Raw genomic sequence first — 27,533 nt, 5'->3', positions numbered from 1 at the left:
GCCCACCTAACGCGGGACGAGCCGACACCGCGTGCGTGGATGTTGGGTTCTTGCCCAAAGCGATAGGGCTCCCATCGGACCCAGCCTTCAGCGCCGACCTCCAGGGACGGGGAGACCAGGGGACAGAGGAGCACGTGGCTTGGCACCATGGGGAAGTGGCACCCAAGACCTGCAACCCTCAGGCACCTGACCCGGGGCCTTGGGCTCCTGAAGGAGCTCGGGTGGGGGAGGGTGGGGTGGGGTGACGGAGAGAAGGCTGAAGAGGCCCTAACGGGGGCCTGGGTGGCATCTCGCCTCGAGCAGACCAGCCGTGTAAGCCACTGGGGGACGTGGGACAGTTGACTATGGAGCGCGTTTCCGGGGCTGGCGGGGACTGACTGGACTCGGCTGCATGACGGGGGCGGGGGTTCCGCTGGAGGACATCGTTGTCGGGGCGAAATGCTGGACCTGGTGGACTGTTCATCGAGGGTGGAAGTGCCTGGACTTAACTTTAAAAACTTGCGGGCACGTGTACATTTAAAACGCGCACACACACACACACACACACACACACACACAGAAAGAGAGAGAGAGGTGGAGAGCTTCTAGGGAACCGGTCCTGCAGCTGCAGGCAGACCTGGCGCCAGCGGGCAGGTGGGCGGGCGGAGACCCGGGCCCGCCTCTCCACGGCCCGCCTCCACCCTGTGGAGAGTGGTCAGGGAGGCCACTCCGCCGGGCGTTCATCACGGCCACACTGCAGCTGCCCGGAGACACCCAGACCGGCGCCGGGCCGGACGGCCGCGCCCCAAGGCCTGGCCCAGGGCCTGTGAGGTGAGCCGACACAGCGGGGAGGCGTGTGTGCGCTGTAGCGTGGTTTCCACGCTTCTGTGTGGAAATTTTCGTTAACAGGGGAAAACCAAGCCACCAAAGGACGCTGGCTCAGCAGCCGTCCCTGTAAAGAACGTGAAGGGTCGGCCACACGTTAGGAGACAATGTTTACCGCCCGAAGGGGCAGCAGATGACTTCATCCAGCCACGCGTGAGCCCCTCCCAGGAATCAGCGCAGGGCGGCGTCCAGCCGGAGCGTGGGCACACCACCTGCTGGCAGCTCGCGGCACAGGCTCAGAGCGTCCGGCAAACATCAGCACACGGTGGACAGGTGGGAGGTGGCAGTTCAGGCCGTGGCGTGGTCCTATCTCACACCTGCTGGACTGGCAGAAGCGTTCCATCTGCGCCAGCCGGGTGCGTGCACCGCCAGTGACCGGCACCCGGCAGCCCCGCTGGGGATGGCCAGGGACCGCGACCGGCACACCGGTGAGCCAGAGAGCCGGCGCCGGCCCCGCCACACAGGCCTGCAGCCCATGGCTCCGCCCTGGAGCTGCGCCCGGGAAGGGGCGGGGCCTCGCAATCCAGCGGTGGCAGGGCTGTGCCCCCGGGGTCAGGTGCTCCGGGTTGGAGCGAGTGAGGCGGGTGATGCTCCAACAGCCAGTGAGTGCTCTGCCGGGCGCGCCCATTTCTGGTTTTCATTTATGTGTTTTTTAAATTTGTTAAAAAGATCCCATTTATTTTTAGAGAGGGGAAGGGAGGGAGAGAGGGAGAGAAACATACATGGGTGGTTGCCCCTCACATGCCCCCCACTGGGGACCTGGCCTGCAACCCAGGCCTGTGCCCTGACTAGGGATCGAACCGGTGACCCTTTGGTTCACAGGCCGGCGCTCGATCCACTGAGCCGCACCAGCCAGGGCTGTTTCTGCTTTTCTTTTTTCTTTTTTTAAAGTGGGTTGACCAAAAAGACCATTCAGTTTTTTTCTGTAAAATAAAAGACAGTGTTCATTTTCACCGATAGCTTTATTGACTTGGACATCTCGAGTGCGTCAGCTCTCCCGGGGTGGGGAGATGAGGATTGTTCTCGACTAATGGATGTCGCCATTGGTCGCTCTCTGCCTCAGCGGGCCTCCCTGAGTGCAGAGCATCATCCGGCGAGGAGTCTCCGACTGGCGTCCTGCGGGGGTGGCCCCGGGAACCAGTCAGCGGTGCCACGGGCCCCCCCTCAGACGGCACGGGGGACGGGAGGGGCCGTGCGTCCGTGGTCACAGCCAGTGAGTCGTCCCCAAAAGCTTGCTCTGGGCCCCGCTGGCCCTTCGTCCCCTGGTGGCAGAGCTCGGTGACCAAGAAAGAGGCCTCTCCTCTCCCGGCCCCATCCGGCCACCAAGGCCGGTGGGAGACCAGGGCCACGGGGAGGCGGCTCCCGCGGGCAGAGTCATGGCCTTGGGACCAGCAGCCGGAGAAGCAGCCCATGGCTTCGGGCGAAATTTCTTTTCCTGCTCGGCCTCTGCATCTTACAGAGTTTAACTGCGTTTGCTTTCCCTTCCCCTCTCTTTCCACCGCTGCTGTGCTGGTACTTTCTTCCCAGTTTATTTCGTGAGTCACATGATAACGAGAGGCCAAGTACAGGACCGGGGTGGGGGTTGCACCCGCCTGTTCCCAAACACAGGGCCCATGAGACGCTGGGGTCTCTCTCTTTGGAGACAAGGACCACGGTGGGAGGACAGCTCCTTACTGTGCAGGTGGCGCCCTTGTCTTGGGAAATGCACGTGCGGGAGACACAGGAGCGGGATTGGAGCGCAAGCAGCGGGCTGTGGCGGGTGCCAGTCTCTTCTTCGGCTGCCCATCCCCGAATGGAGGTCCCCCTCGGATGGCCGGGGTGGGCCAGGCCTGCGCCCCCTCTGTGGCCCGCCACCCCCGCCCCTCCGTCAGCTGTGCTGGGCCTCGCCGGCCTCGCTGGGGCAAAGCATGGCGGGGTTTGCCTCAGGGCTGCGGAACCTGAGCGGAGGATGCAACCTGCCTCTCCTCCCCGGGGACAGTAACAGTTCATCAGACGGGCAATGTGGCTGTCCGGTGGGACTGATGCACATGTCCAATGTGATGAGATTTCTCCTTAAGACGGGAGGGGGGCCGGGGGGGGCCTCGTCTGGCCACAGGATCGCGCCCTCAAGGGCCGAGCGTGGCTCCCGCCCGTGGAGAAGGGAAGTCAGCGCAACTCCCAGCGCAGGACTCCACGCACGCACCGTCACTGCCTTGGAGACGGGGGTGGGTGGGGGGCCACTTGAGAGCAGATGCCACGGTCCCAGGCAGAGAGCGGCCCAGCCCTGTCCACCTAGCGCCTCCCTGCGGAGCCCGCCAGGCCCCCCGGGTCCGACTCGGCTCCCAGCCTGCCCCACAGAGCCCGTGTGTGACCCCCGCCCCGTCTGCTGACATGGGCTCCCCCCCCCCCGGCATGATGTGCAGGGCCCGGCTCCCGTCCGCGAGGGGCGCACGGGGCCGAGGCCTCGGTAGGCAGGCAGGAGCAGGACAGGCGGCTGACGCAGCGCATCAGTGGTCCCGGAGCAGCCGAGGGCCGCCTGGGCGTCTGCTGGGGCCGAGGTCATCGAGCGGATGAAGGGCGGGCGCCCCCTGGGACCGTCGGAAGGCGCTGGGCTCCTGGGGCCGGCAGCCAGGGGCCCTGAGAAGCAGAGGGACGGGGCTGTTCCAGGACGTGGGGGGGGTGGGGCCAAGTGCCTGGGAGGGCGGGGGGTCCCAGCCGGCAGGGAGCAGGCAGGGACGGCTGAGTGGGCTGAGGTGGGGGTCGCTCGGCCAGGGTCCCTCTGCTCCCTGGGCACGGGGAGCTCTGGGGTCCCCCGGGGTCACAGGGGCTCTGGCATGGGGCCCCAGCAGCCCCTGTCTCCTGGCGCAGGTGGACATGGCCCTTGGGAGGCCCGGGCTCGGTCGGAGCAGGGCGGCCAGCATGCGGGCCTGGCGCTGTGCCGCGGCCCCCTCCCTCCGTGTGGCCGGGGTCTTCTAGGGCATCAGCCTGGCCGCGGTTCGGGGGCCCCATGCCGGGGGAGGGGCGGGCGGGCCTACCGGGGGCTCAGGGCGTACGTCCCTTTGCGGTCCAGGCCGCGACCGGAGCGGATGGCGAACCACAGGAAGGAGCTGAGCAGCATGGCGTACACCTGGGAGGGCGCGGCTCCTGCACCAGCAGCTCCCGGAGGGCTCGCCGCCTCCCCGGGACACGGCCCCCGCGCAGGTGCCCCGCCACCCAGGGAAGGAGGCAGGCAGCCCGGCCCCCCCAGGGTGGGGAAGGGACTGTGGGGGGGGCAGGTGGGCGGGTACCATGGAGGCGAGGCTGACGCTGGCCAGGACGGCGGCGATGTGTCCGTGGGTCCTCAGGAAGCGCCGGATGCCCTGCAGGCAGTCCTGGGCAGAGCGCGGCATGACGCCCCGTCCCCGCCCGCCCGCCCGCCCTTCCCCACCCCCGCACGGACCTGCCGGGGCCACCGAGGCCAAGGCTCAGGCAGCGGGCGACAGCAGGGGGTGGCACACCCCAGGACAGCCACCCGGAGCTCTGGGACAGGCGCTGCCAACGCGGATGGCAGGCCTCCGTGGGACCCCAGGGCCAGCAGGCGCCTCCCCCGGCCTCCCCGAGCGGCCTGTGCTGGGGCACGGTCAGGTCACACCTGGCTCCCCCAGGCCGGGAGTCGCTCTGGGTCCCCAGTACCCTGCCCGGGGCCGGGCACAGAGAGGAGGGCGCTGCCTAATGGGGAGAGGACCCTGGCTGCCCCAGGAGCCTGCTCCACCGCAGGCTTCCACTGGCCCCCAGGGCTTGGCACTGCAGAGGCGCTCTCTCTAGAGAAGGGCGTGATGCCCTCCCTGGCGCCACTCAGACGGTGCGTGTCGTTGGCATTTGCGGGGCTGGCTCGGGAGGCCGCACAGCCGGAAGGTGGGTGCAGCCCCAAAGGCCAGGACAGGGAAGGAGGGCAGGCTGGCTTGGTGGCTGTCTGTCCATCCATTTGTCCCCATGTTCCCTCTCACCAGGGCGTCCCTGCTCTGATCGACCGCTAGCCTGGCCCGAGCCCGGCCCTGCTCCCACGCGGGGATGGTGTCGACTTTGCTGCCCTGGAGGCCGGGACTCCTGGCTCCTGGGGCAGCCAGCACTCAGCTCTGTCCTGGGAAACAGCCCCACGGGTCCCGGACACGACCCCGCAGCCTAGCCGGGCAGCCCCCAGGAAAAGGGACCCGAATCAGCCCCGCCCCTCCAGGCGGTCCCTCTCGGAAGGCAGCTCTGGGCACCAGCACTGCCCGCCTGCCCCTCCCCCTCCCCCATGACGGCTCTGCAGAGAGCCTGCCCAGCGCCCTGTCCCCTGTCCAGGAGGCCTGCGCAGTCGGGCCCTCACCCCCTCACACCTCGCTGTGCGGATGGGGCACCTGAGACCTCTCCCTGGGTGGCGCGAACCTGCCTCATTGTTCTCAGCCCCCTTCCCTGCACGCTGAGCCGCCCCCTCCACCCCCGTCCTCAGCCGTCCAAAGGTGCTGTGCTGGCTGCATCCCCCTGGGCCTCGGCCACTTGCATCTTCCCGCCTGTTCTTGGAGGGCGGCCAGGAGCAGCAGCCCAGAGCCCAGGAGATAGGGGTGGTTTGTTTCCCGGACTGCGGGGGAGGGGAGCAGGGCAGGCGCGGTGGGGGGAGGCTGGCCAGCTGGAGCGGGGTGCCAAGTCCCTCTCTAGCCCTTCAGGAAGAAGGGGCTTCCGGCCTCTGCTCTCACCGTGGCTGGAGCCTCCAGCGGCCAGACGGGCACAGGCTGGCCCCAGGGGCGGTCACACTTCCCCTGTGGAACGCCCTCCAGCCGGCCAGCTCCTCGGGGCCCACAGGACGCTGTCACCTGCCCCCGCCCCCGCGCGGCTGACTGCCTCTGATCTGCAGCCTTCAGCCCCGGCCACCCCCAGCCCCGGCGTTTCTGGAGGCTTCCGAGGGCAGGGTCTCAGCGCTTGGCCTTGTACCTGGCCTCGGGGGGCCCGCGGCTGGGAGCTGCAGCAGCGAAGGAGCAGATGGGGCACAGGGCCTGGCCGGTGTCAGGGGTGGGCGCACCGGCCCGGCCACCCCTCCCTGCCGCCCCAGTCACCTGCAGCCTTCCCTGGGCCCGGCGGCGGGCAGGTCCCCCAGCATCTGGGGGAGACCCAGCGGTGCCCAGCGCCCTGGTCGGGAGCTCAGCCCCCTGCTCACGGCCGGTCCCCTCACCTGCGTGGCGGCTTCCTCTCCCCGACACAGGTCGGCCTCCACGCTGCCCAGGAGGCTGGAAGGAGAGCTCTTCCCACAGCACAGGAACTGCAAGGACAGACAGAGGGGGCCTGGCTCCCAGAACCCCAGGATCCCTGTTGGACGGACGGGGAAACTGAGGCACGGGAGTCCAGCAGAGCTGGGGACCCCAAGAGACCGGGGCAGGGGCTCAGGATGATGCGGCTGTCTCTGTGGGGGGCCTTTGCGCCCAGCAGGCTTCCCTGGGGACGGAGGGCCCTAACCCACGGGGCAGGCCCCCGCGGATGCGGCCAGCTTGCCTGCCGGCAGACCGCGCACCCTGGCCAGGGCCGGGGCCAGGGCCGGGCTGGCCTCACCTCGTGGGCTGCGACCCCCGCACTCACCCCGGCCCTGTCAATGCCGCGTCAGCAGCAGCTAGCAATTCTGAACCACGTTTGGACAGCGGGCCTTTCCTTTTGCTCTGGACCCCGCAAATCCGGTAGCGGCCTGTCCAGGGCGGAGGGAGGCGGGCGGAGTCCTTGTCCTCGGGACAGCGGTGGCCTGTGTCCTGGGGCCCCCTGCTCAGCCCCCAGTCCTGGCCGGCTGAGGGGGGCCATATGGGGAGGCTGAGCAGCCCAGAGCTGCCGGCGAGGGGGTGGCCCCCCACCATGCTCACCGTGTCCTGGATGGCCAGCAGTTCCTGTTGCCAGGCGCCAGACGAGCTCCTCACCGCCCGGTCGTAGGCCAGGTCGTAGGTGTCCAACACGGCATCCTCCACCTGCACCAGGAGGGCCTTGGTGAGGCCTCTGCGGGCGGGGCCCGGCCGTGCTGCAGACGGCCCGCCCCCCCCGCCTTCCGCTGGACAGAGCTGCCCGAGGGCAGGGCTTGTTCTCCCAGTGGCTGGCTGGCTCGGGAGCCTGGCCCTCCAGCTGGCTGTGGGTGCCACGCCAGCCCCCCGGCGGTCCTGCGGGATAAGCCGCAGGCCACACGCAGCTTGGGCCTTGAGGAGCGGGGAGGGCCGGCCGAGGAAAGAGGCCGCCTGCTTCCGTCTCCAGACACGGGCAGCGGGCAAGCGACGCCCGGCCTGGGCGGACCGCGCGTCCGGACCTCAGCTCCTCAGTGGTGCTCTGAGTGTTTCCCAGAACCATCCGGGGCATTCCGGAAAGGCCCAGCAGCTGGGCCCCTTGGCCCGGGAAGCCGTGGGCATTGCCGGGCCAGCGGGGCCCCTGGGCCAGACAATGGAGGCCGGGCCGGGCTCCGCCTCCACTCTGCACCCTAACATCACCCAGACCCCATGGCCTCTGCCCCCTGAGCACCCCCTTCTGTGCCTTTCCTCATGCTGCCCCCCCAAAACGGAATGCTCCTCCCTTCAGGGTACTCTTTCAAAGACCAACGGGAGCCTCGCTTCCTTCAGGAAGGCTTCCAGGATTGCGCAGGGGTTGCTGGTCTCCAGGCACAGGCGCAGCCTCGTTGAATTCCCCTGGTGCCTCCCCTCCCACTCGGGGACCCCGAGCCCTCCATCGTCCCCTCCCACGCCCGTGCCGTGCTGACAGCCGAGACTCACAGGCGGGCGCTCAGCGGCGTCCCAAAGGGCGGGGGCGAATGGAGGACCCAGGCCTGCTCTGGCCGCTGGCACCCGCCCTTCGGAAAGGAAGGGGAGCCGCCGCACCCACACGCTGGAGGCCTCGGGGGCAGCCAGCCGGCGGGCGGTGGGGCCTGTCCTGACCAGCCTTCTCCGAAGCCCCCGCGCCCCAATAAGAACCAGATGGCGTTCTGTCCCAAACAGCGCTTCTGGCGTCCATCAACCCCCCTGTTGAGACGCCGCCCAGTGAGTCATCATCCCAGGCGCGGCTGGCGGTTCCCTCCCCACCGCGTTGGGGCGGGGGTCCTGGGCTGAGGGGCCTGTCTCCTCTGGGGACCGAGGGTGCTGACGGGGGCCCTGGTGGGGCTGATCGGGGGTCACGGGGCAGGCAGCCATCCAGGTTCCGTCCCCCACCCCGCTCCTCTGCCCCCCCTTCGGGCCAAGCGGGCATCGCTGTAATATTGTCAGGGGGATGGCACTCGCTGTGGCTGAGCTGCCAGGTCCTCTCCATGGTTCCAGAAGCTGGGCCACAGAGCCAACTGGGCCGAGCCACGTCCCTTGCCCAAGGCCCTGGCTGGCCGTGGGGGCCAGGCTGGCTCTCCCCGCAGACCTGCACGTCCGGGGAGCCCGCCGCGCACTGCCACCGTCATGCTCGGGGGCTGCTGGTGGAGCCGGAGGCGGTGTTTTTCCCTAAGAAAACTGGGGGTGCGCCAGGGGTCTCAGAGGGGCCAGGTCCTGACACCAGGGCACCTCGTGCTTCTAGTCCATCTTCCAGAGCCGCAGGGGGCGCCCCCAGGGACCACTGCTCCCTGGACTGCGCACCGGAGACACTCACGCAGACCGGGTCCCCGGCAAGTCCGCGGCCCCTCCAGGCCCCAGGCCCGGCGGGCGACTCTGGGCTGCTCCCCCGCCCTGCGGACTGCGGAACCTGCGCGGGTGGCTCTGGGGTGGCCTGGGGGTGGCTCTGCAGCCCAGCCAGCTCTGACCTGAGCCCGCCTGGTGGCCGGGCGCTCTGAGAGAGGCGTGGCCTAGAGGGGCCGGGGGAGCTGTGAGGACAGCGACCTTTCAGCCTTCTCCTCGCACCAATGTACTTAATCTGCGGATGAATTATTAAGCGGAGCCCGGGAGTTCATTTCCGTGGCCCATCGTCTGGGGACAGGCGAGCGGTGGCGCTGGCTCTCAGGCTGCGGCTGGCGCGTAATTAATCGTCCTCTTGCTCTGCATTCATTGCACGGCCACCCAGTCCCCACACCCCTGGCCCTGGCCGGCTCTGGGGCGCCGGCCAGGGCCCCTCCCCGACCGCGCCGGGGGCCGCAGCCTGGCTCCTGGGCCGCCGCACGCAGACATGGCCGGTCCCTGCCCCCTCTGTCCTCAGGTCTCCCGTCCGAGCAGGGCCCTGGGCGAGCCACCCTGACCGTGTTTCAGGACGGCTTCGGGGGTCCCTGGGGGGAGGCATGGGGTCAGTGGGCCTGCTGGGCTCGGGCTCTGGGCCCCCAGGAGCACAGCTTCTCTGCTCACAGGACCTGCAGCGAAGGAGCCCGGCGGGGACCTGGCCTGGGTGTCCCTGGGGCCAGGACGCCCCTCCGCGTCCCTGGGGCGGCGGGCACGGGATGGAGGCTCAGCCTGCCCCAAGCACCACTGGGGCAGTCCCAGGACAGCTCTGCAGAGCCCTCGCGACAGAGGACAGAGGACAGAGGACAGAGGACAGAGGACAGAGGGCCGGCCTGGCTCGGGGAGCCCGTGGGCCCCACTCAGCCCTTCACACGCACGGGCTCGCCCCCACCCCGTTGCAGGCCCCCGGGGGGGTCTCCACCGACAAGGAAACAGGCCCTGGGAGGCAGGCTAGCAGCCAAGAGCGCTGGATGGAGAGACTGACCCCGGGCTTCGAAGCCAGGGCCGGGGACCCAGGCCAGGGCCACCTTGGGGCAGATGGGGGCCCAGGGTCAAGCAGGCCCCAAGAAGGGACCCCGAGGGCCAGTTGGAGGACGGACCACCCCAGGACGATTTTTGGGGGGGGGGGGGCAGTGGCAGGGTTGGGACAGAGAAGAGGCCGGTGACAGCCGGGAGCCATCGGCCTGTGCCCCTCCCCCGCCCTGAGCAGGGACCCAGCTGCGATGCCTGTGGCCGTCCCCTGCAGCACCGTGAACCCTGGGGTGGGGCTGTAAACACACAGGGTCAGAGACAAGAGGGAGGGGGCCTCAGCGCCCTGGGAGAGCCGGACGCGGCCCAGGGTGCTCTGGGAGCTGCCTTGGCCGGGACCACCCATGCGGTGGCCCGGAACGCTACTGGGGGGCGGGGTTGGCAAATGGGAGGCCGAAACGCCGGCCCACCCCCGGGCAAGACAGCTGGCCTGCCCCGCTGAGAGCTGAGGCTGCCTTTGGGGGGCTTCGAACTCCCCCACATCTAGGGGAGTGTCCTTTTACGGGCCCGGTCCCAGGTGCATGACCCCGAATGGCACTGGGGACGGTGGGCAGCTTGCGGCAGCATTGACGTGGGGCACAGAGCCCCAGACGTTGTGTGGATGGGGACTCCTGCCCGGCTCCACCGGGGTGACCCCTTCCCCCTCTCGGCCGGTATCCCCTCCTGTGTAGGCCGGGGGATGACCCCACATTCCGGGGCCTGGCCGCTCAGCCTCTTCGACCCCAGGAAGCACAGAAACAAGTCCTGCTTCTGAGGGCCAGGAGAGCGAAGACCAGAGAGGGTGGTCACACCCACAGGACACAGCACCAACTCGGCCCGAGAGTCAGCCTGCTCCCCTGGCCGGCTGCCCGCTGAGCCTCTCCATTTGGGGGGTGAGCAGCCAGACACCCTAATATGTGGGGGCCAGGGCTGCGGGGACCCCTGATACACAGGGAAGAAGCCATCGCTTGTCACCCGCTGTTCGCAAGGGGGTTCGCCCAGCAACAAAGTCCACTGCAGCTGGAATGTCTTGGTGTCCCCGGGCTGGTCCTTACTGAACATTTGGGAAAACTGAGGCCCAGCGGGAGGAGAAGGGATGGCTGGGGGTCACAGGGAGTCAGGGCGGACGGGGCCTGGGGCCTGGGCTCTCTTGTCTCTCTGGGCCCCACGCGCAGGCCCAGCGGCTCCTCAGGCTGCCCGGGGGTTCTCGCCCGGGACTGGGCTCCCACAGGCGAAGGCTGGGCCCGAGCTCTGCCACCAAGGTCTGTCCCCTTGCCCCTCCCCGGCTGTGGCCTCTCGGCCAGGGGGCAGCTGGGTCGCAGGGCTGGGCGGCATGGAGCGATGGGCCAGCATGAAAGCAGACATGGCCCCCAGCAGGAAGCTCCTTTGGGGACAGAGCCTGCATCCTGGTCCTGCGGAGGGGCCCGGGGAGGAGGCTGACCTGCCGGGGGCTCTGGGCCCAGGGCCCGGGGGAGGACCTTGGCACCGGCCTGCCTCGCTCTGTGTGCTGGCCTGGCGCCTGCCGAGGGGAGCCCCGAGCCTCCCTCCCTCGAACCCTCACGGCCCCCACCAGGTCCCAGCCCTGAGAGACAGAGGGTCCTGGGGCTGGGGCTGGGCCGGCCCCGCACGTGAGCCCCTCAGGGACCCCCTGCCCGTCCCTCTGAGCCTCTTGGGCACCCATGTCCTCTGCCCAGACCGGGCGGGCCTGGCCCTGTCCGTCCCCGGTCCCTGGTCTGGCAGGGGGTCGGCTGCCCTTCGGAAGGAGCCGGCCCTCCCGCCGGCAGGTTCTGGGCTCCTCCTCGGGCCCTGAGCTCAGGCAGAATTCCTGGCGGGCCACCGCGGCCCCGCGCCCAGGGCTGCCCCAAGCTGCCCCCCGGGTGAGCACCCACCGCAGACCCACAGCCGGCAGGCATCCAGCCCTGCTCATGTGGGCTCTCCATGGGCTGTGGCCCCGTGTGGCCGGATCACCCCAGGGCCCGCGCCTCCCGCCCTCCCTCCCTCGGAGCTGGGAAGGAGGGAGGGCGGGAGGCTGATACAGCAAGCCCCCAGGGGCACGGGCTGAGTGGCCGGATGGCCCCTTGCCGCGGAGACCCACCCCCACACTGCCCTGGGCGTCAGCGTCCCAGCCACCCCCAACACGACCGACCCCGGGAAGGAGCCCACATTCGGAATGGAGCCAGCCGGTCCCTCGGGACCCCATCTCCAGGCAGGTCGGGGTCCTGTGGGCGCCCCGGACACCCTGTCCACCCCATCCTCCCAGCAGTGACCCCCAACAAGGCATCTCTCCCTGCCTGGCGGGGCCCCCGTCAGGAGTACAGACCCGCTTAGTGAATCTTAGGGAACACTGACCCCTACCGCCCGCAAATCCCTCCCTCGGGCAGGCAGGGGTTTCCTTCCACTTGTCCCCCCCCCAACTCCCTGGGGCCGCCTTCCTGGCCAGGAGGGGGCAGGAACGTGGGGTGGGGGGAGGGGCCTTCATTGGGGGGCAGTCTGAGGCCTGTACCTGTCTTCCCTCCTTCCTTCTAGAGCTGCCGCCTCCGCCCTCTGGTCCCTGTGCCCCCACCCCACTCCCAGGCAGACAATGTCTCCACAGTGGTCCCCAAACACCCTCTTGTCTCTTCTCTGGTGATGGGGGGTAGGAGGAAGCATGGAACTGACCTTCTCGTCACCATTCTGGGACCCTCTGCTGGGCGACAGGGCAGGGGCGCTCACCTGGGTGGGGCTGCGGAGTCTCCAGAAGACCACCTGCACCAGGACGCAGAACACCAGCGCAAAACACAGGAAGCCCTGGGGAGAGGAGGCCCGTCACCTGCCACCGTGTGGCCGAGAGGGGCCCGCCGGGCTCCCTCTGGGCCGAGGTGCCCCGGCCCACTTCCCCACAGCCCAGGCAGAGACCTCGGGCGCTGGGCACACGGGTTCCCACCCTTCCTTCCGCCCCTTTTCGGGAAGCCTTCTGCTGTTGCTAGTTTTCGTTCCCAGGGCCTGTCGCTGATGGTGCCAACTCGGCCCAGGGAGGGACTGAGAGAGCCCTCCTGCCCACTGGGGCTGCTGCCAGGAGGGGCGCTGACCCGGGAGGCCCAGGCGGAGCCTTCCCTGGGCCTGGGGTGGGGATCTGGGAGCACCTCCCCCGTGCGGGGTCCGGGCGCCCTGAGCAGGACAGCCGGCTTGGTTTGGTTTTTGACACCTCTACAGCTGGGCTCCCAGGGCCTGCAGCCCTCAACCCTGGGAGCTGAGATTTGGACACACCCAGATGGTGTGACCCCTGCCACTCCCCACGCCGCAGCGGCTCTCCCTCCCTCCCTCACACCCTGCTCCTGCCAGTGGCCCATGGGCACCGGTCCCCTCGCCCTTGCGCAGCCTGGACCCGCACACGAGGGGACAGCAGCCCTGGGGGAGCACGGCCCCGTCCCCAGCCCGCTCACTGCGCCCTCTTTCTCTGCACCAGGGGCTCTGAGCTTGCAGAAGCCACTGAACATGGGGGACCCCTCCCCTGAAAAGGACACTTGTGCCCAGGCGCTCTTTGCGGGAGGTTTCAAAGGGTCACCGCCAACTCGGAGCCCGGCCTGGCTCTGTGCGGTCAGTCCGGCCGCTGACGGCGCACGCGGTGCCTGCAGGGTGTCCGCAGGCCCGCAGCCGCGGTCCGGAGCAGGCCCTCCGCGGCCTGAGCGTGTCTTCCGCCCGTCCTCCCCCTTCCGGGTCAGGCTTCTGTGCTCGGGGTGGCACAGAGACGCCTGCTGACGCCCACGGACGCACGGACACTGGCCAGGCCCGGCTCGGAGGAGGAAATAGTCCCTGAGCGTGTGTCGGGGGGTGGCTCTGCGAAAGAGGGGACCACCCACCAGCCCCCAAGCTCGGGTGCGGGCACCGGGGCCCCACTCTGCCCCGTCCTCCCGCCCACCTGGAAGTCTTCAGGCTGAGTCTCAGGCCGGCCTTGTCTCAGGCCGGCCTTGAAGGTGCCTCCTGCTTCCTCTCTGGCCCTTCCCCTCCCCCTCTTCAGCGCCCTCCTCCCCCCCTGGCTGGCTGAGGGCCTCCTTCCCATCTGGAAACCATCGCTCGAGGCTGCCTCCCAGGCTGGGGCCCCGAGCCAGCTCAGGGGACCAGCCTGCTCCAGAAACCGTTTCATTCCTAGGAGAGAGCGTGGGCCCTGCCTCTGCCCGCTGGCCTGCCCACCGCCCTGCAGAGGTTGTCCTGGGCAGAGGGCGGACCCACCCAGCCCCCCAGGCCTCCACCGCTGGGCACCGGCGGCTGGTGAGGCCGGGCCCAACCCCGGCCTTCTTCCTTCTCTCACTAAACACAAACACGTAAATAAATCGCAACGGCCTCCTTCAGCCACCCTGGCAAGCCGCGCGCTCTCAGCCTGGGAAGCACGCTCGTTTCCTGTTCGAGAGGCCAGTCTGGGGAGAGGCCGGAGGGGGTGGGGGCAGGAAGCGGGGAGCATCCTGCGCCTGTCCCATCGGTAACCATCTCCAGCCCCCTCCCACGCGCGCACACACGTGCACACACGTGCACACAAGTGTGCGCAGACGTGTCAGATGCAGCGCGTGCACGCACACGCTCCGCGCGCAGGTGTCTGAGAGCCAGGGTGCCCAGCGCCCCGCAGGGCCAGGCTGGGGACCGTGGGCGCAGCCACCGCACAGACCTGCTGGCCGTCCCAGGATCTCCCTGAAGCCCCGCCCCCAAGTCAGGGCGCAGAGCTGGACAGGGGTCAGGGGACGCTGGGGACGGCCCTGGTGCCTGGCTGGGACGAGAACAGGCCTGAGTTCGCGAGACCAAGCCTGGGAACCAGGGAAGAGGCGACCTCGTTTGCCTCCTTCAGCCGGCGCCACGGCGCCCCCTGGCGGCCGCCGCCGCACTCCCCGCCCCAAGCCCGGCGCGCCGACGTCACCTGGACCCCTAGGCGGGCCCTGGGGCAGCCTGTCCTACTGTGCGCCCCTTTGTCAGGCCCCACAGCTGAGGGCTCTCCTCTTGGTGGTTGGGTGGGGCAGTCCCCTGCCCCGTTGGCTTCCCACCCTCTACTGCCTGGGCCAGCGATTTTCAACCTTTTTCTACTCATGGCACACACAAACTAAAATTCTGCGGTACACCAAAAAATCAATATTTTTTGTCAGTCTGGTGGGGAAAAAAGGTATGATTCTGATTTATTCCCACTGGACGGCTGTTGTTGTGTTGGCCGTGGTGGGCTTTTTATTCGACAGTCCGGGGGACGGGAGGTCAGGGCCCCGGACTAGCCAGGTGCGGCCGCCCGTCCCTAAGATTCTCCGGGCACGCCGGTGCGCGGCGGCGGCCGGCTGAAAGTCGCTGGCCTGGGCGCGGGCCGCCGTCCTAGCAGGCAGACACCAGGCCCGCCCCGCGCTGCCGGCGGTGTCCTGCCGCATCCCAGCCGCACCCCGAGCACAGCCGGGGCGGCTGGCCTGGGGCCGCAGCCCCTGGCGGTGGCCCTGGCCTTGCCCTTGGAGCCCGTCACACCCAGGAGTCGCTCAACAAACACTGGTGACACCGGTGGGGCCGAGAACCCTGGCAGTCCTGGGGCTCAGCGGCCACCTGGAGAAGGACAACCCCCCGCCCTGACGCCCCACACGAACTTCCAGGGGTCTCTGGCCCCAGGGCTGAGGGCAGCAAAGAGGGGGCCTCCTGGCTGGAATGGAGGGAGGGGGGCTGGACGCCAAGCACCAAGTACGTGCCAGGTGGTAGCTGGGGGTGCAGGTGAGACCCCAGGCCCCGGTTGCGGGGGGCGGGGCTCGAGCCCCGCGGGGAGGCGGGGCCGGCAGGGGGAGCAACAGCACAGGTCGGGCGGGGACCTAGGTGGGCCCTCGCGGAGGAGCAGCTATGGGGACACGAGGCCACTGCTGTGGGGCGAGATGCGGGGGCGTGGGGACTCCCTCCAGCGGCTGCGAAGGGCAGCGTGGAGCTCAGAAGGACCCGGCCTGTAGTCCCTGCTGAGGCGACTGCAGGCGCCCAGATCTGCAGGGATGGGGGCGGTGGGCAGAGGGGCCTTTCCTTGCCACCGTCGGCCTCTTCGCAACAGGAAACGAAATTCACCGGAAACCCCAGCGCCTCCTGGGTAACAGAACAGAGGCTCCCTGGGCCTTTGGGAAAGGCTCCAGGCCTGGGATGGACGGCTCTGCCTACCCGGGGCGAGGAGGTTGCAGGGTAGTAGGGCCTGGGGGCGGGGCCCTCGCCCGAGTCTAGGGGGCGGGGCTCTGGCTGGTGTCTAGGGGGCGGAGCCCTGGCTGGTCCGGGGCGGGGCCCTGGTGTCCCGCATCCCTCAGTCCCTGTCCTCCGTCTGAACACGCAGAGAGAGGCTTATAGCCCTGCCTTTCTTGGTTCCAGTCTGGGATCTTGGGGGTGCGGGAGGCATGGAGGACTCACCCCGGCCATGAGGCCCCCGGCCTCCCGCACAGTGGCCGCGGCACTCAGCACAGCGCCCAGGCTGAGCAGCCCGGCCAGGCCGATCCCTGCGAAGAAGGCTGGGTGGGAAGAGAAAGGAGCAGGGTTAGGGGGTGCCCAGGCCAGGCGTCCCCACTGCGCAGAGCCTGGCTCTGAAATCCACCTGAAGTGGAGGTGTATGTGCTGGACTTTGGGGGGCTCTGAATAGGCCCCGTCTCCGTATCAGGACCAGACGTGCCTCTCATCCCCTCAGGCCCCCGCCTCTCCTCCCTCTCCTCCCGCACACTCAGAAGGACACCAGGAGGAGCCGGCCCTGCCCCCCGCCCCCCACCTCTGCTTCCTGCCCCTCTGGCTGGGGCTATCTTTGAAGCCACATCCCACCCCCTTCCCAGGCCCTAGTGACAGCTGGCCACGTGGGGCTATAATCTTATCAGTGCCGACCCAGGCACCCTGCTCCAGGGAGGCTGGGGCTCGGGGTTACGGCTAAAAAGTGGCGTCTAGGGGGCACAGGGCCCGGGGCTGGGACTACCACCCAGCCCAGGGGGCCTCAGTTTCCCCACATCCATCCTCCTTGGTGCTTTCACCTAAGGTTCCAGCCCCTGGAGGGACATTGTCCCTTTGAGCTGTTCAAAGGGACACCTGGGGCTGAGCCCCTTTCTGCGGGAGCACCCCCTGCAGGACACAGAGGCCAGGGTCTGCATGCCACCTGACACACTGTCCTCTGGCTCCCAGGGAGGGTCTGCAGGCCCCAGGCTCTGTGCAGCGGGCCCCAGGCAGCCCCTCCGCCCCGGACCCTGCTTCCCGTCCCTGCCTGGCTCCACAGGGGGGCCTCGCCCCAGCCCAGGGATCCTCCCCAGCTGCCCTGGCACCTGAAATCCCGCCCCTCCGACAGTGGGCGCCCAGGGCTTCACTTACCCCAGCGGTGCAGGGCCTCGTAGGGAGACCCCTCCGGAGACACACGGCTGATGACAGCGAAGTGGGCCCCGAAGTGGGTGAGGGCCGCCATGATGGCCACGAAGAGGCCCAGCAGCTGGAGGGGCAGACACAGAGCGCGGGCAGGGCTGGCGCATGCCCAGCCCCAGTTGGGCCCCCCGCCGGCCTCCCTCCAGCTTCCTGGTCTCACGCAGCACAGCCCCGGCTTCCGGGTGTCCGTGGGGGTCTCAGGGAGGCCTTTGCCCCGACACCCCCCAACATGCACACACGCGCGCACACCCCCTGGCACTCACACACAAATGTGCCGGCACCCGCCCTGCTCACCCTCCCCCCGCCCCCAAAGACACCCCCCATTGTTGGGTTTCTCCAGGCACCAGGGGCCCCGGACCGCTCGGCCACGTGGGGAGCGGGCCCAGCCGAGCCCCAGCACCCCTCCCCGGGCGTTGCTGCTCCGGCCCCGTCCACAGCCCCCCGGGGCCTCCTCCAGGCCGCCGTCCGGTGGGGGGGCGGCCACCCCAGCAGGCGCTCGAGGGCGCCCACCGCCAGGGACCCCAGGGGCCTGCCCACAGGGCCCACAGGGCTGGTACTGGGGGCCTGCTGTGCCTGAGGTCCAGGTACATGGCTGCCACCCCTCGCCCCTGACGCCCCACCCCACGCCTTCCCGCCCAGCCTGCCTGTTACCAGGACAAAGAAGCTGGTGACCAGCATCTGGCATTTGGCCGCCCTGACTCGACTCCAAGGGTCCATGGTGGTCTCTCCTCCTCTGCCTTCCTCGGCTCCTCGCCCCTCCCCTCCTCTCCCCTCTCCTCCCTTCCCCTCCCTTCCCCTCCCCCTGTGGTTTCCAGCTGGGTAGGGGCCCCAGACCGCAGCTGCCTGCCCAGGAGGTAGGCTGCGCCCGCCCATCTGTCTGTCAACACACCCTGAGAACCGAGCGGCTGGGTGCCCAGGAAGAAGGGCATGCAGGAGGGGGAGGGGCGGCGAGGCAGCTTCTGCCACCCCCTGCTGCCCCAGCCCTGGCCCTAGACACCAGGACATTTATGGACATCTGAGACCTGCCCCAGGAGAGCGCGGCCTTGTTCCTGGTGTGGCCACAGAAGACACCTTGGGAGGAGGGGAGCGTGTAGCAAAAGGCAGCTGGGTAGGGGGTGAGCTCCCTGTCTCGGGAGTGTGCAAGCAGAGGCTGGCCCTCTGGTGCGTCCTGCCCGGACCTTAATCCTGGGAGGCACCTGGGAGGCAGGTCTAATCGGAACATCGTTTTTGAACCTTGTCTTACATAACACCATTTGAAACGTTCGGTGACAACTAAATTTTTGAAAAAGTAATTTGATTTTTGATGCTTCGGCGGCACAAATGAGTAATTTGGAGCCGCGCCATCTTGAGGACGCGGGGAGGGGGCTCACGCACACCCACACTGGGCCTCCGACAGAACCCACGGAGGGGCGGAGCTGCCAGCGCAAATGCACGCAGGTCGTGCTGAGTGACCCACCGTCTGTGTCCAGTCCCGGCCTGTTTGCACCTCGGGGGCCACTGCCGACGGGGTGGGGCCACCTGTGTGCGTCTCGCCTCCCCTGCTGGAGTTGCCCCCATTCTGTGTCTCAGAATGTGGGGCGCTCCTGGTTCTGGGGGGACACGAGAAGATCCCCCACGCGTGGCCCAGGCTGGGGCGCGGGTGTGCCCCGGGGGGCGGCCGAGCGCCTAGGCTGTGGGACTGGGCAGCCCAGCGCCCTCTCCGGGGACTCGCTTCCCCGGCGCCGGAGGGGGCCACGCGGTGGCACGGGGCATGGCCAGCGTGCCGGGCGCCTGGGCACCGAGCGTGGAGGAAAACATTTGGAATGGGAGCCAGGCCGGGGTCCCACCTACTGTGTGCCCAGCACTTTCCAGAGGTGACCTCGAGGTGTCCTCCCAAAGTGGCACCAAACCCTTCTGTGGGCACATGTCATAAGAAGGCTCGCCCAGGGACCAACCACGTGGGGGCTGACCAGGCCCCGACCGCAGCCCCGTTCCCCGGTGCCCGCAGGCTGGTGAGGGTGCCCGGCAGGCCTCAGGCACCACGGCGCTCGCCCATGAGCCCCGCCCCCCCCAACACTCGCTCTGCAAGAGCAAACAGCACCTAAGAACGCTCCTGGCCCTGCGCAGCCCTGGGCTGCTCGCCCCTCCTCTCTGGACACCGGGGGCGGCCTCCCACCCCCAAGGGCGACCGGTGGGCCAAGGAGGGACCCTACCATGGCAGCTGCAGCCCCAAGGGGCTAGCCCAGGGGCACAGAGTCCCCTGCCCTGAGGATCAGGCCTCCCACCAACAGGCCTGGGCTGCCGCCTGTCTAGGAGATACAGGGCTTTAATTCGTGCACACGAGAGTGTGCATGTCTTTGCGTACATGTGTGTGCATGGGTGTGTCACACACACATGCATGTGTTCACGGGCCGATGTGTGTTTCTGTGTGCAGGCGTGTGCATGCAATCACACGCCTGTGTGCGCACATGTGTGTGCTTGCATGTGGGCACCTCTGAGTGTGTGGGCGCATGCACCGGTGTGTGTGTGACATGTTATTCGCCCTTCAGGGACCTCCTTGTCCTCCCTCCTCCTCCCCCTCCGCTAATAATGAATTGGTTCATTGAAAACTGTTTTGGCACAGGAGCCAGCTGAAAGAGCTCCCAGGGGCCAAACTGAAACAATCGAGCGGTAAAACCGGCACCGTCGTATTGGACTATCACCCACCGAGTCGCCCGTGCAGGAGCATCCCAGGTGCTGAGGGCGGGCACCCCGCTGGGGCGGGGGGCCTCACTGCCGCCCCGAGAGGGGCTGGGCACCGCCGCCGCCTGCCCTGGAGGGCGCGGGACGGGCCGGCGACGCCTGAGCAGCACGCCTCGGCCCGGCGGGGGCGGCCAGCCTCCCGGGGGCCGGTCCCGTGGGGAGCGCGCGCCCCGATGTGACCAGGTGCATCCTCGCCCGCACCCGCAATACCAAGCTAACAGTGATGCCAAGCCCCCTAGGGGACAGCCTGCAAACGCCGGCCAGTCCTCCTCAAGACTGTCAGACAGAAGCCGTCCCAGCCCAGGGGAGCCTCGGGGGACGGGGGCCTGTGTGTGGCGTGGGGGCCTGCAGGGGTCTTGGGGCAGAGGAGACGGGGGGAGACTGCGGGCACCGAACAGAGCACGGCCGTAGTGAACGACCGCGGATGCGCACCGACTGACTTGCTGTGACAAACGCCCACACCCACGTCAGATGTTAGTACGGGGGGATCTGGGTGTGGGGTGCTGAGAACCCACTGTGCAACGTCTCTGTGAGCCTGAAACTGTCCCACGTGCATTTCATTTGAAAGCCCAGCGTCATCGCTCACCTCAGTCTCACAGCACGAGGGCAGCGGGCATTCGGAGCCGGCGCAGACCCGCTACTCACCGGGCCCCGGCTCTGGGCTCCGAGCCTGCCTGCGCCCCCTGCCCGGCCCCGATTGCTCACCCACTGGGACGCCCGCTCATCCAGGGACGTCACCTGCCCACCTGCCCACCTGCCCAGCTGCTCACCTGTTTCCTCGCCCACCCGCCCGTTTCCTCGCCCACCCGCCCCTCGCTTGCTCGTTTCCACGCAGCTGTCCCCTCACTCAGCTCCGCGCGTGCTCAGCGGGCCGGCAGGCTCTCCGCCTGCTGCAGTCTGGGCTCACGGAGCAGCTGCCTCCGGGAATCCGGGGTGAGGGGCGGGACTCAGCTCTGCCGCAGGCCCTTGTCACCCAAGACTGCTTCCCGGGGCCAGGAGGTGGCAGCCTCCACCCTCCTAGCTCGTGCTGAGGGAGCCCTTCTTCCCAGTCAGTGAGCTGGGCCCGCGGCCTGGAGCGTGAGCGGCCCCTGCGCCCAACCCCAAGGGCTTGGCCGGGTGGAGGCCCGGCCCCGCCTGCCCAGGAGGCCACAGGTCATCACCGAGGTGTCCTGGGGCCGTGAGCACATCATCTTCCTGTGCCCCTGTGTGCGGGGCTCTGCTTGCGCACCCCTCCCTCCCTCCCTCCCGGGGCCACCACGGGTCTTTACTGTCGGTCTGCCCGGCCCGCACAGCGGAGCCGCCCTGCCCAGCGCTCCTCGAGCTGGAGGGGCCCTGCCGTCGGTTCTGGAGGAAGGTGCGTGCAGACTCCTGCCCCGTGGGACCGGCTGCGGCCCTGAGGCAGGCTCCCCGGCGTTTCTCCCTTACTTTGCGGTGAAGGAACCGGATGTGACCGGGGCCCCCAGCTTTCTTCTCCGCTCCTGCTCCCCCACCATCCCCGTCTGCGGGTTCCCCGCCGTCCACTCTCCGTCCCCGTCGGTCCTCGCTGCCCAGGGCTCCGCACGGGAACGGGATCGGTCGGGAGGGCCCGGCAGCGCCCGGAGCGGGAGGCAGGGACGTGCCTTTGCTTGCAGGGCTTAGCAGCAGTGCGCTAGGTGGAGCGCGGCTTGGCTTTGTCTTTATTTGGAAGGTAAGTACAGGAGGCGAAGGTGTACGTGGGGCGGTGTCCGCCTCCATTTTAGGAAGCGTCCAGTACGGGCACATCCACAGAGACAGAGGGGCATCAGCGTGGCCTGGGCTGCGAGGGAGACGGGGGGCGGGGGCATGGCTAACGGGCGTGGGTTTCCCTTTGGGGCACCGAAACGGTCCTGGAGCTGGACAGTGCCGCGGTCGTGCGGCTGTGGATGTCCTGCCAGCCATTGACCCGAGCACTGGACACGTTTCTTTATTTTCTAATCCTCACCCAAGGATATGTTTATTGATCTTAGAGAGGGAGGAAGGGGGAGAGAGAGATAGGAACATCGGAGTGAGAAACATTCATCGGTTGCCGTCGGTTCCCCACGGGGGAGCGAACCTGCAACCTTCAGGTGTACGAGACAACACTCCAACCTACAGAGGCACCCGGCCAGGGTGACCTGAGGACTTTAAAAGAGTGAATGTTGGGGTATGTGAATTGTCTCAATAAAGCTGTTCTTTTTGTTTAAAAAAAAAAAAGTGAGAGCCAGAGAGATGCCTGTGAATGCCGAGGGCAGGGCAGGGTGCTGCCGCGTGGGGTCACTCGCCGCCCCCTCAGGCGACTGGGAAGGGTTTCCCAGGATTGCACTCCCTGCCCAGCTCTGGTGTGTGCGGGCCGTGGCCCAGCTGTGAGCCGCGAAGGTGGAAGTGAAGCCACGGCATCTTTTTACGCTCAGGAAGCTGGCTGCTCGGCGGACCAGGGCTTGTCCGGGATCCCCCGGCTCACCTGGCGGCGCCGGCCCGGCCGTCCCACAGCCCAGCACCGGACACAGATGGTCACTCTGGGTCCTGCTGCTGTGATGGGCGTGGCTGACGCAGCCTGGGACCTCCCCCCGGCCCCCGTTCTCCCTGCTCGTCCAGTTGGGAGCCCCCGTTTCCCTGGCTGCCGTTCCCCGGACGCCCCCGGCTCTGTGCCCAGCAGGACACCGGTCCGGGCCTCTGCCTCCACCCTGCGGCCTCCAGCCAGTCGGGGGGAGGGTGTCCCTGTGCCTCTCAGGTTGGTGGCGCTCTCTGTCCTGCTTTCCGTGTCGCTGACTTGGCTGCCATTCCTCGGTCTGCTGCTGACTCCGCCCACTCTGCCACTGGCTGAGACAGTGGGGTTCCCCAGGAATAGAGGTGGGCCCCCTTTCCCTTCCAGCTCTGGCTGCTGCAGTGGTTTAATCCTTTCCTGTGCATGTAAATGTCCAAGATGCTGGGGCACTGCCTTCCCGCCTCCCGCCCCATCTCCATGGGCTTGATGAACCGGGGAGCCCCCGCTGGGTGGGACCACACAGTGTTTGTCCTTCTGTGTCTGGCTTCTTCGACAGAGCACAGCCTCTAGCATATTCTATCTCCATCTCCCCGCCCGCCCCCGGGGATCTGCCCCCGGGGACTCTGACCGTCTCCACCTCCTGGGTCTCTGGGACCCACCTCTGCCGCCTCAGGAGACCTCCAGGGGGGCCTGGGAATGCGTGGCTGGCGGCAGAAGCACTAGCTTTCCTGGTCTGTTTCCCACCTCTCACGGCTCACTCACTCCCTGTTGCCCAAAACCCGAACACGCGTGTTCCCCCTGAGCCGTGCTTTCCAGGCACGCGAAGCCGGAGGGGGCAGGAGGTGTCCTGGCCCGTTGACCCGGGACCCTTGGTTAAAGCTGTGCGCACAGGGCTCTCTCCGGCGGGGCGTGAGCGTCGGCCCTTCGCAATTTGTATTTTGTGGGGGAGGAACGTGGAAACGTGAACTATCCTGTCACCCTGCAAAATCTCAGTCTCGCTGGTAGCATCATCTGGTGGTGGCGCGAGACGGGCGGTCACCGCAGTGCCGCCGCCCCCGCGGTTGCGCCCTCCGAGGCTTCAGGTGGCCGCGGTCCGCCACAGTCCAAACACATTAATGCAAAACTGCAGGCGCTGACCATCTGCACGTTGTAAATTGCCCGCGGTCCCGAGCAGCCTGAAGAGATCGCAGGCCCCCACCTGTCCAGCCCAGCGTGACTCACCCCTTGTCCAGGGTCCCTCCCTGTTAGTCACTCGGTGGCTGCTTCCCTTATCAGATCAGCGGGCCCTGTGCTCGGGGAAGCCTTCTTTTCCCCCTGGCCCGGCCGCCACGGGACGCGGGACTCCACCGCGCCAAGCCCCTTCGTTGCACCCGCCCCACCGACCGCGGCACCGTTCACAGAGGCCCCCGCGTCCACACAAGGCCTCCCACCTTTGTGCCTCCAGCCGTGCCGGCTGCCCTCTGCCGGACCTCGTTGCCGCTCTTGGCGGCAAACCCCTTCCACCGGAAAGCACTCTGTCCCTCCGTTCGAGGTCAAAGGCCCCTGAGCCGAGGGCGGGCGTGCCGAGCGTTTCCCAGGGCTCCTCCAAATCATCAGAAGGCCCGAGCAGCCTGAAGCTGTCACAGCGCCCCCGGCGCTCGCCTCCCTGCGTCCCGTCACGTAGACGCCTTCTCATCCCACCCTGTCCCGGGGCGGAGGGGGAGCCCGGGGCGGCCAGATACCTCGGGAGAGGGAGGGGCCGCGACCACATACCTTTCCTTGTAGCACGTGGTCCTGACTGTGCTGTGTTATGCCTGGGGATTGTCCCTCACCTCTCACTGTGCCTAGTGTATAAGTTCGACTGTGTCATAGGTGTGCCTGCCACCATTGCATAACCTTTATCATTGCTCCAAGTGTTCCAATGGTGCTGCTTTATGCTTGGTTAGTTTAGCCTCTCACTACGCCTTATTTATAAGTTAGACTGTATCGTGGGTTAGGCACGTGTAGGGTTCAGTACTAGCCGTGGTTTCGGGCATCCGTGGGGGTAGTGGAATGTACCCCCATGGATACCGTTTATGAGCAGGCCTTCTACTGCAACAGAGAGGCCTGTCTCCTCCGCACGGGACGACGGGATAAGGGCATTTCAACGGATTGTGGTCTGTTGCTATCTACTTATTTTGATGCTACAATTGTCCCCGATACGCCCGGCCAGGAGCCTTTCCAGCCGGCGTGGGCGTCATTCTGATCAACACCCGTCCTTCTTTGAGCAGCTCACCTCCCTGCTGAGACGTCAAGATGCTTCAGGCTCCTCCTGCAATTCCCCTCCCTCAGCCCGGGCCCCCGCCGTGGCCCCGGGAGCTGTGGGTCCTCTGGGCGGAACGTGGTCTTTAGAAACCACGACCCCGGCGGGAGGCGCACTCAGTGCGACCGGGCACCGGCTCCGGCAGCCGATCAGCTGAGCACTCTCTCTCTCCCCCTCTGTCCCTCTGCCTCTCTGTCGGTCCCTTCGCACAGCTACGTCTCTGTCTCTCCACATCGAAAGCCGTGAGTTGACAGCCACCCCTCCGATTCCAGCCCAGCATCACAGGGCGTGTGCCACGCTCCCCCCGCCCGTCTCTGGCACTGGCCTCTCGGACCCCCCACCACCCGACACCCGGCTCCCACCATCCCCGCGCACACGCTGGGCCGCTCCCGCCTCCTGACCTGCTGGTGCCGCCCCGCCCCTGGCCCCGGGCCCCTTCCTTGCCTGCTGGCGGCCTCCTCAGTCTCAACCCCTGCCCCGGGCCTGCCCCGTCCCTCCCCGTCCCCCAGCCTCTTTCTCTTCAGGACCCGGCTGCCTCAAAGGAAGGGAACGACTGTGTGCGTGATGAAAAGAAAACAAGAGGGAAGGGGCGGCGAGCCCGTCCCCCGGCCCGGCCCGACCCAGACGGGGCCCAGCGCTGGGTCTCCCCAGGCCAGACCCGACCGAGTCATGTCGCCGCAGGGGAGCGCAGACCCCGGCGCACCCCCTGGGAAAGGGAGACCGCGGCCCGGCGCCTGTGCGGCGTCCGAGGCAGAATCGCAGAGACAGAGGGACCGAGGGGCCCGAGGCGTCCCGAGAGACACGCGGAAACGCAGGGGCGACGCCAGCCACGAGGAGCAGGGGTACGGAGGCCCCGGCGGGGCCCCGGGAGGGGCCGGACGCGCAGACGCGGCAGTTCGCGAGCAGAACGAGCGGCCCGAGGCGCGTGGACGCTGCGCGGAGGTGCACGGGCGAGACCAGCTGTGCTGCGGGGACGTGGGGCGGTTCAGGAGGCAGACGAGGCAGGCAGCACAGAGGGAACCGACTGAGGGGAGTGGGCGCGGCCTGCAGACAGGCCGCGGGGGGCAGGGTCCGGAGGGAAGAGCGGCGGGGCCGGCATTTGAATAAGGAATGAAAACAGCCCCCCAGCACTAAAGAGGCCAGAGCAAGGGCTCTCAGAGGCCAACAGGACACATAAGGGGGAAACTAGATGCATCGTGGTGACCCTTGACAATGCAAAGCTCCAGAACATTCCAGAGATACCCTCGGACCGCCGGGCAGAGCGAGATTCGCAGTTTTCTTCTTCAGGGCAGCACTGAAGACGAGAGGCAGAGAGCTGTGTTCTGAAGCCGCAGGAGAGGAAGGACTTCACCCAGAGGGTCCCGGAGGGTGCAGTCGTGCTTGAGTGGGAGGGGGTAGCAGCGTGAGCCCTCACGTATTTAGAGCATCCGCCACAGAGGCACGGGCGGCCGGCGGAATGAGCCCCGGAGGCTGCCCCGGAGTCGCGGACCCAGGGAAGCGCCAGCGCTGCCCCCGCGCCTGCCACCACAGCGAGAGGCTGCGGTGACCCCGGAGATGCCACTTATAACAGCAGCAAAACTGGGCGTGTCTAGGAATTTCCTTCGGCCCAGGCCTATGCCCGGCTTCTCTGTGGAAAACGCTAGGCTCCAAAGGGCACCCTGGCGGATGCTGTTTGGGGTAAGCAAACGGCCTTAGCATGACAAGATGTCAAAGCCCCCAAACCTCGGCCCCCAGGGCCACCTGTCCACGTTGCAGGGGGAGCTGGGTGTGCTCGCTGCCCTCGCTGACACCGAGGCTGGAGCAGGAGCGCCCACGTGCGGGTGGGTCCGCTTTGGATGGAAGGACCCCAGCAGGGGCCTGCCCTGTCCGACCTGAAGATGTTCGACGCAGCCAACAGAAAAATCGCAAAGGCACAGGGTTGCCATCGAACAGGGTGAGACGGAGAGACAGCGTGGCGAGCGTGGGGACCGACTGCTGCCGTGTCCATTCCCTGCGCAGAAACGCCACTGTGTTCGTGAGCCCTCCTGCAAAAAGCCATCGCATGAGAAAAAATCCCCCCAGTCCCACCAGGGAGGGTCCCGGCGTGTCCCCGAACGCGCCCGGGGGCGCCGCCTGCCCCTGGAAGGGTGGGAACGAGCCTGCGGGAGTCGGAGAACGTGTGACCGTGCGGCCCCCGTGCACCGAGTTCTGCGAAAGGCCTGCTGGGACTTCGATGGGGATTATGTTGAATCGCGGGATCCCTTTGGGGACAACGGACAGAGCGTCTTTCTGCACTTACGTGTTTTCTTTCATTTCTCTCACCTGTGTTTTCTGGTTTTCCGTCTACAGGAACAGCTTTGCCATTATTTACAACTAAGTGCTTGATATTTTTGATGTTATTGTCCACAGTATTGTAAGGTTCACTTCCTATTTTCTGTTTGTTTTGTTTTTGTACTTCTCTTGTGTCTTACAGCCTTGCTAACCGCACGGTAATTAGAGTGGGGTTTCTAGATCTGGCCCAGTTTCCTTCGTAGAGGATCATGTTTTCCGTGAATGAGGCGGTTTCCTCTTTCCTTCCGACCAGGCCCTCCCCCCTTCTTCTGGTCTTGTTGCTCGGGCTGAAACCCGCAGAACGACGTTAAAGAGGAGTTTCGGGTAGAGCCTCCCTCGTCTTGTCCCCGGTCGGAGAGGAAAGCCATCCAGCTGGGAGCATTCCTGCCATTCCAATGGTTCTCCGTGGCTGTGTGTAGAGTTGGTTTTATTTCTCCCGGAAATGCCTGCAAGGGCTCACGGCACGGTATGCGCCCGGGGCCGCCGCTCTCCTCCGCCTCGGGGCTCGGGCCCGAAGAGGCACGGGGCTCTCCTGCACCCCCGTTTCTTCTTGAGCGAGCTGTGGCCGCTTCCATGTTCTCAGGGGCCTCCCTCGTCTTCGCGGATGATGTCACGGGCATAAAGTCCCTGCCGCTCTCCTGCTGTCCTGTAATCCCTGTCAGGGTCTGCTCGGTCACCGCACTGTCCCTGCCGTGGGCAACGACCGCCTCTCCTTTCTCCAGGGAAGCCTGTGGGATGGCACGGCCTTTCCTGACTAGTTTTGGCCAGTTTCGGTGGCCGGCGGTGGTTTCCTGTTTTCGTTTCACTGATTCCGCTCCGGTTCGTGTTTCGGCGTCTCTTCTATTCAGGCTGGGTTTCGTGTGCTCTGATTCTTCTAATT

The 27,533-nt window shown here is 67.4% G+C and overlaps 1 protein-coding gene across 1 annotated transcript; it reads right to left on the bottom strand.

The window, feature by feature from the left end:
* Positions 1 to 3,350: 3,350 nt before the first annotated feature.
* On the bottom strand, positions 3,351 to 17,576 carry TSPAN32 (tetraspanin 32). The gene is made up of 9 exons (XM_054570672.1): positions 17,511 to 17,576; positions 16,812 to 16,926; positions 15,879 to 15,976; positions 12,222 to 12,296; positions 6,705 to 6,806; positions 6,032 to 6,118; positions 4,131 to 4,214; positions 3,879 to 3,970; positions 3,351 to 3,480 (listed from the first exon to the last, which is right to left on the bottom strand). Exons 1-9 carry the CDS (start codon positions 17,574 to 17,576, stop codon positions 3,351 to 3,353), a joined length of 849 nt encoding a protein of 282 aa, XP_054426647.1.
* Between the last annotated feature and the right edge of the window lie 9,957 nt (positions 17,577 to 27,533).

This window comes from Pteronotus mesoamericanus, unplaced genomic scaffold (assembly GCF_021234165.1).
Source record: "Pteronotus mesoamericanus isolate MK-2021 breed Mesoamerican mustached bat unplaced genomic scaffold, CSHL_Meso_final contig_214, whole genome shotgun sequence".
Taxonomy (NCBI): domain Eukaryota; kingdom Metazoa; phylum Chordata; class Mammalia; order Chiroptera; family Mormoopidae; genus Pteronotus; species Pteronotus mesoamericanus.
This window is presented reverse-complemented; position numbering and strand designations above follow the sequence as displayed.

Bases quoted from the DNA above. Each gene is read 5' to 3' on its own strand.
- TSPAN32 (XM_054570672.1), bottom strand. From the start codon at position 17,576: ATGGACCCTTGGAGTCGAGTCAGGGCGGCCAAATGCCAGATGCTGGTC. The intron at 16,927-17,510 runs GTAACAGGCAGG...CTGCCCCTCCAG, and splicing joins TCACCAGCTTCTTTGTCCTG to CTGCTGGGCCTCTTCGTGGC. The intron at 12,297-15,878 runs GTGAGTCCTCCA...TCCTCTCCCCAG, and splicing joins CCGGGGGCCTCATGGCCGGG to GGCTTCCTGTGTTTTGCGCT.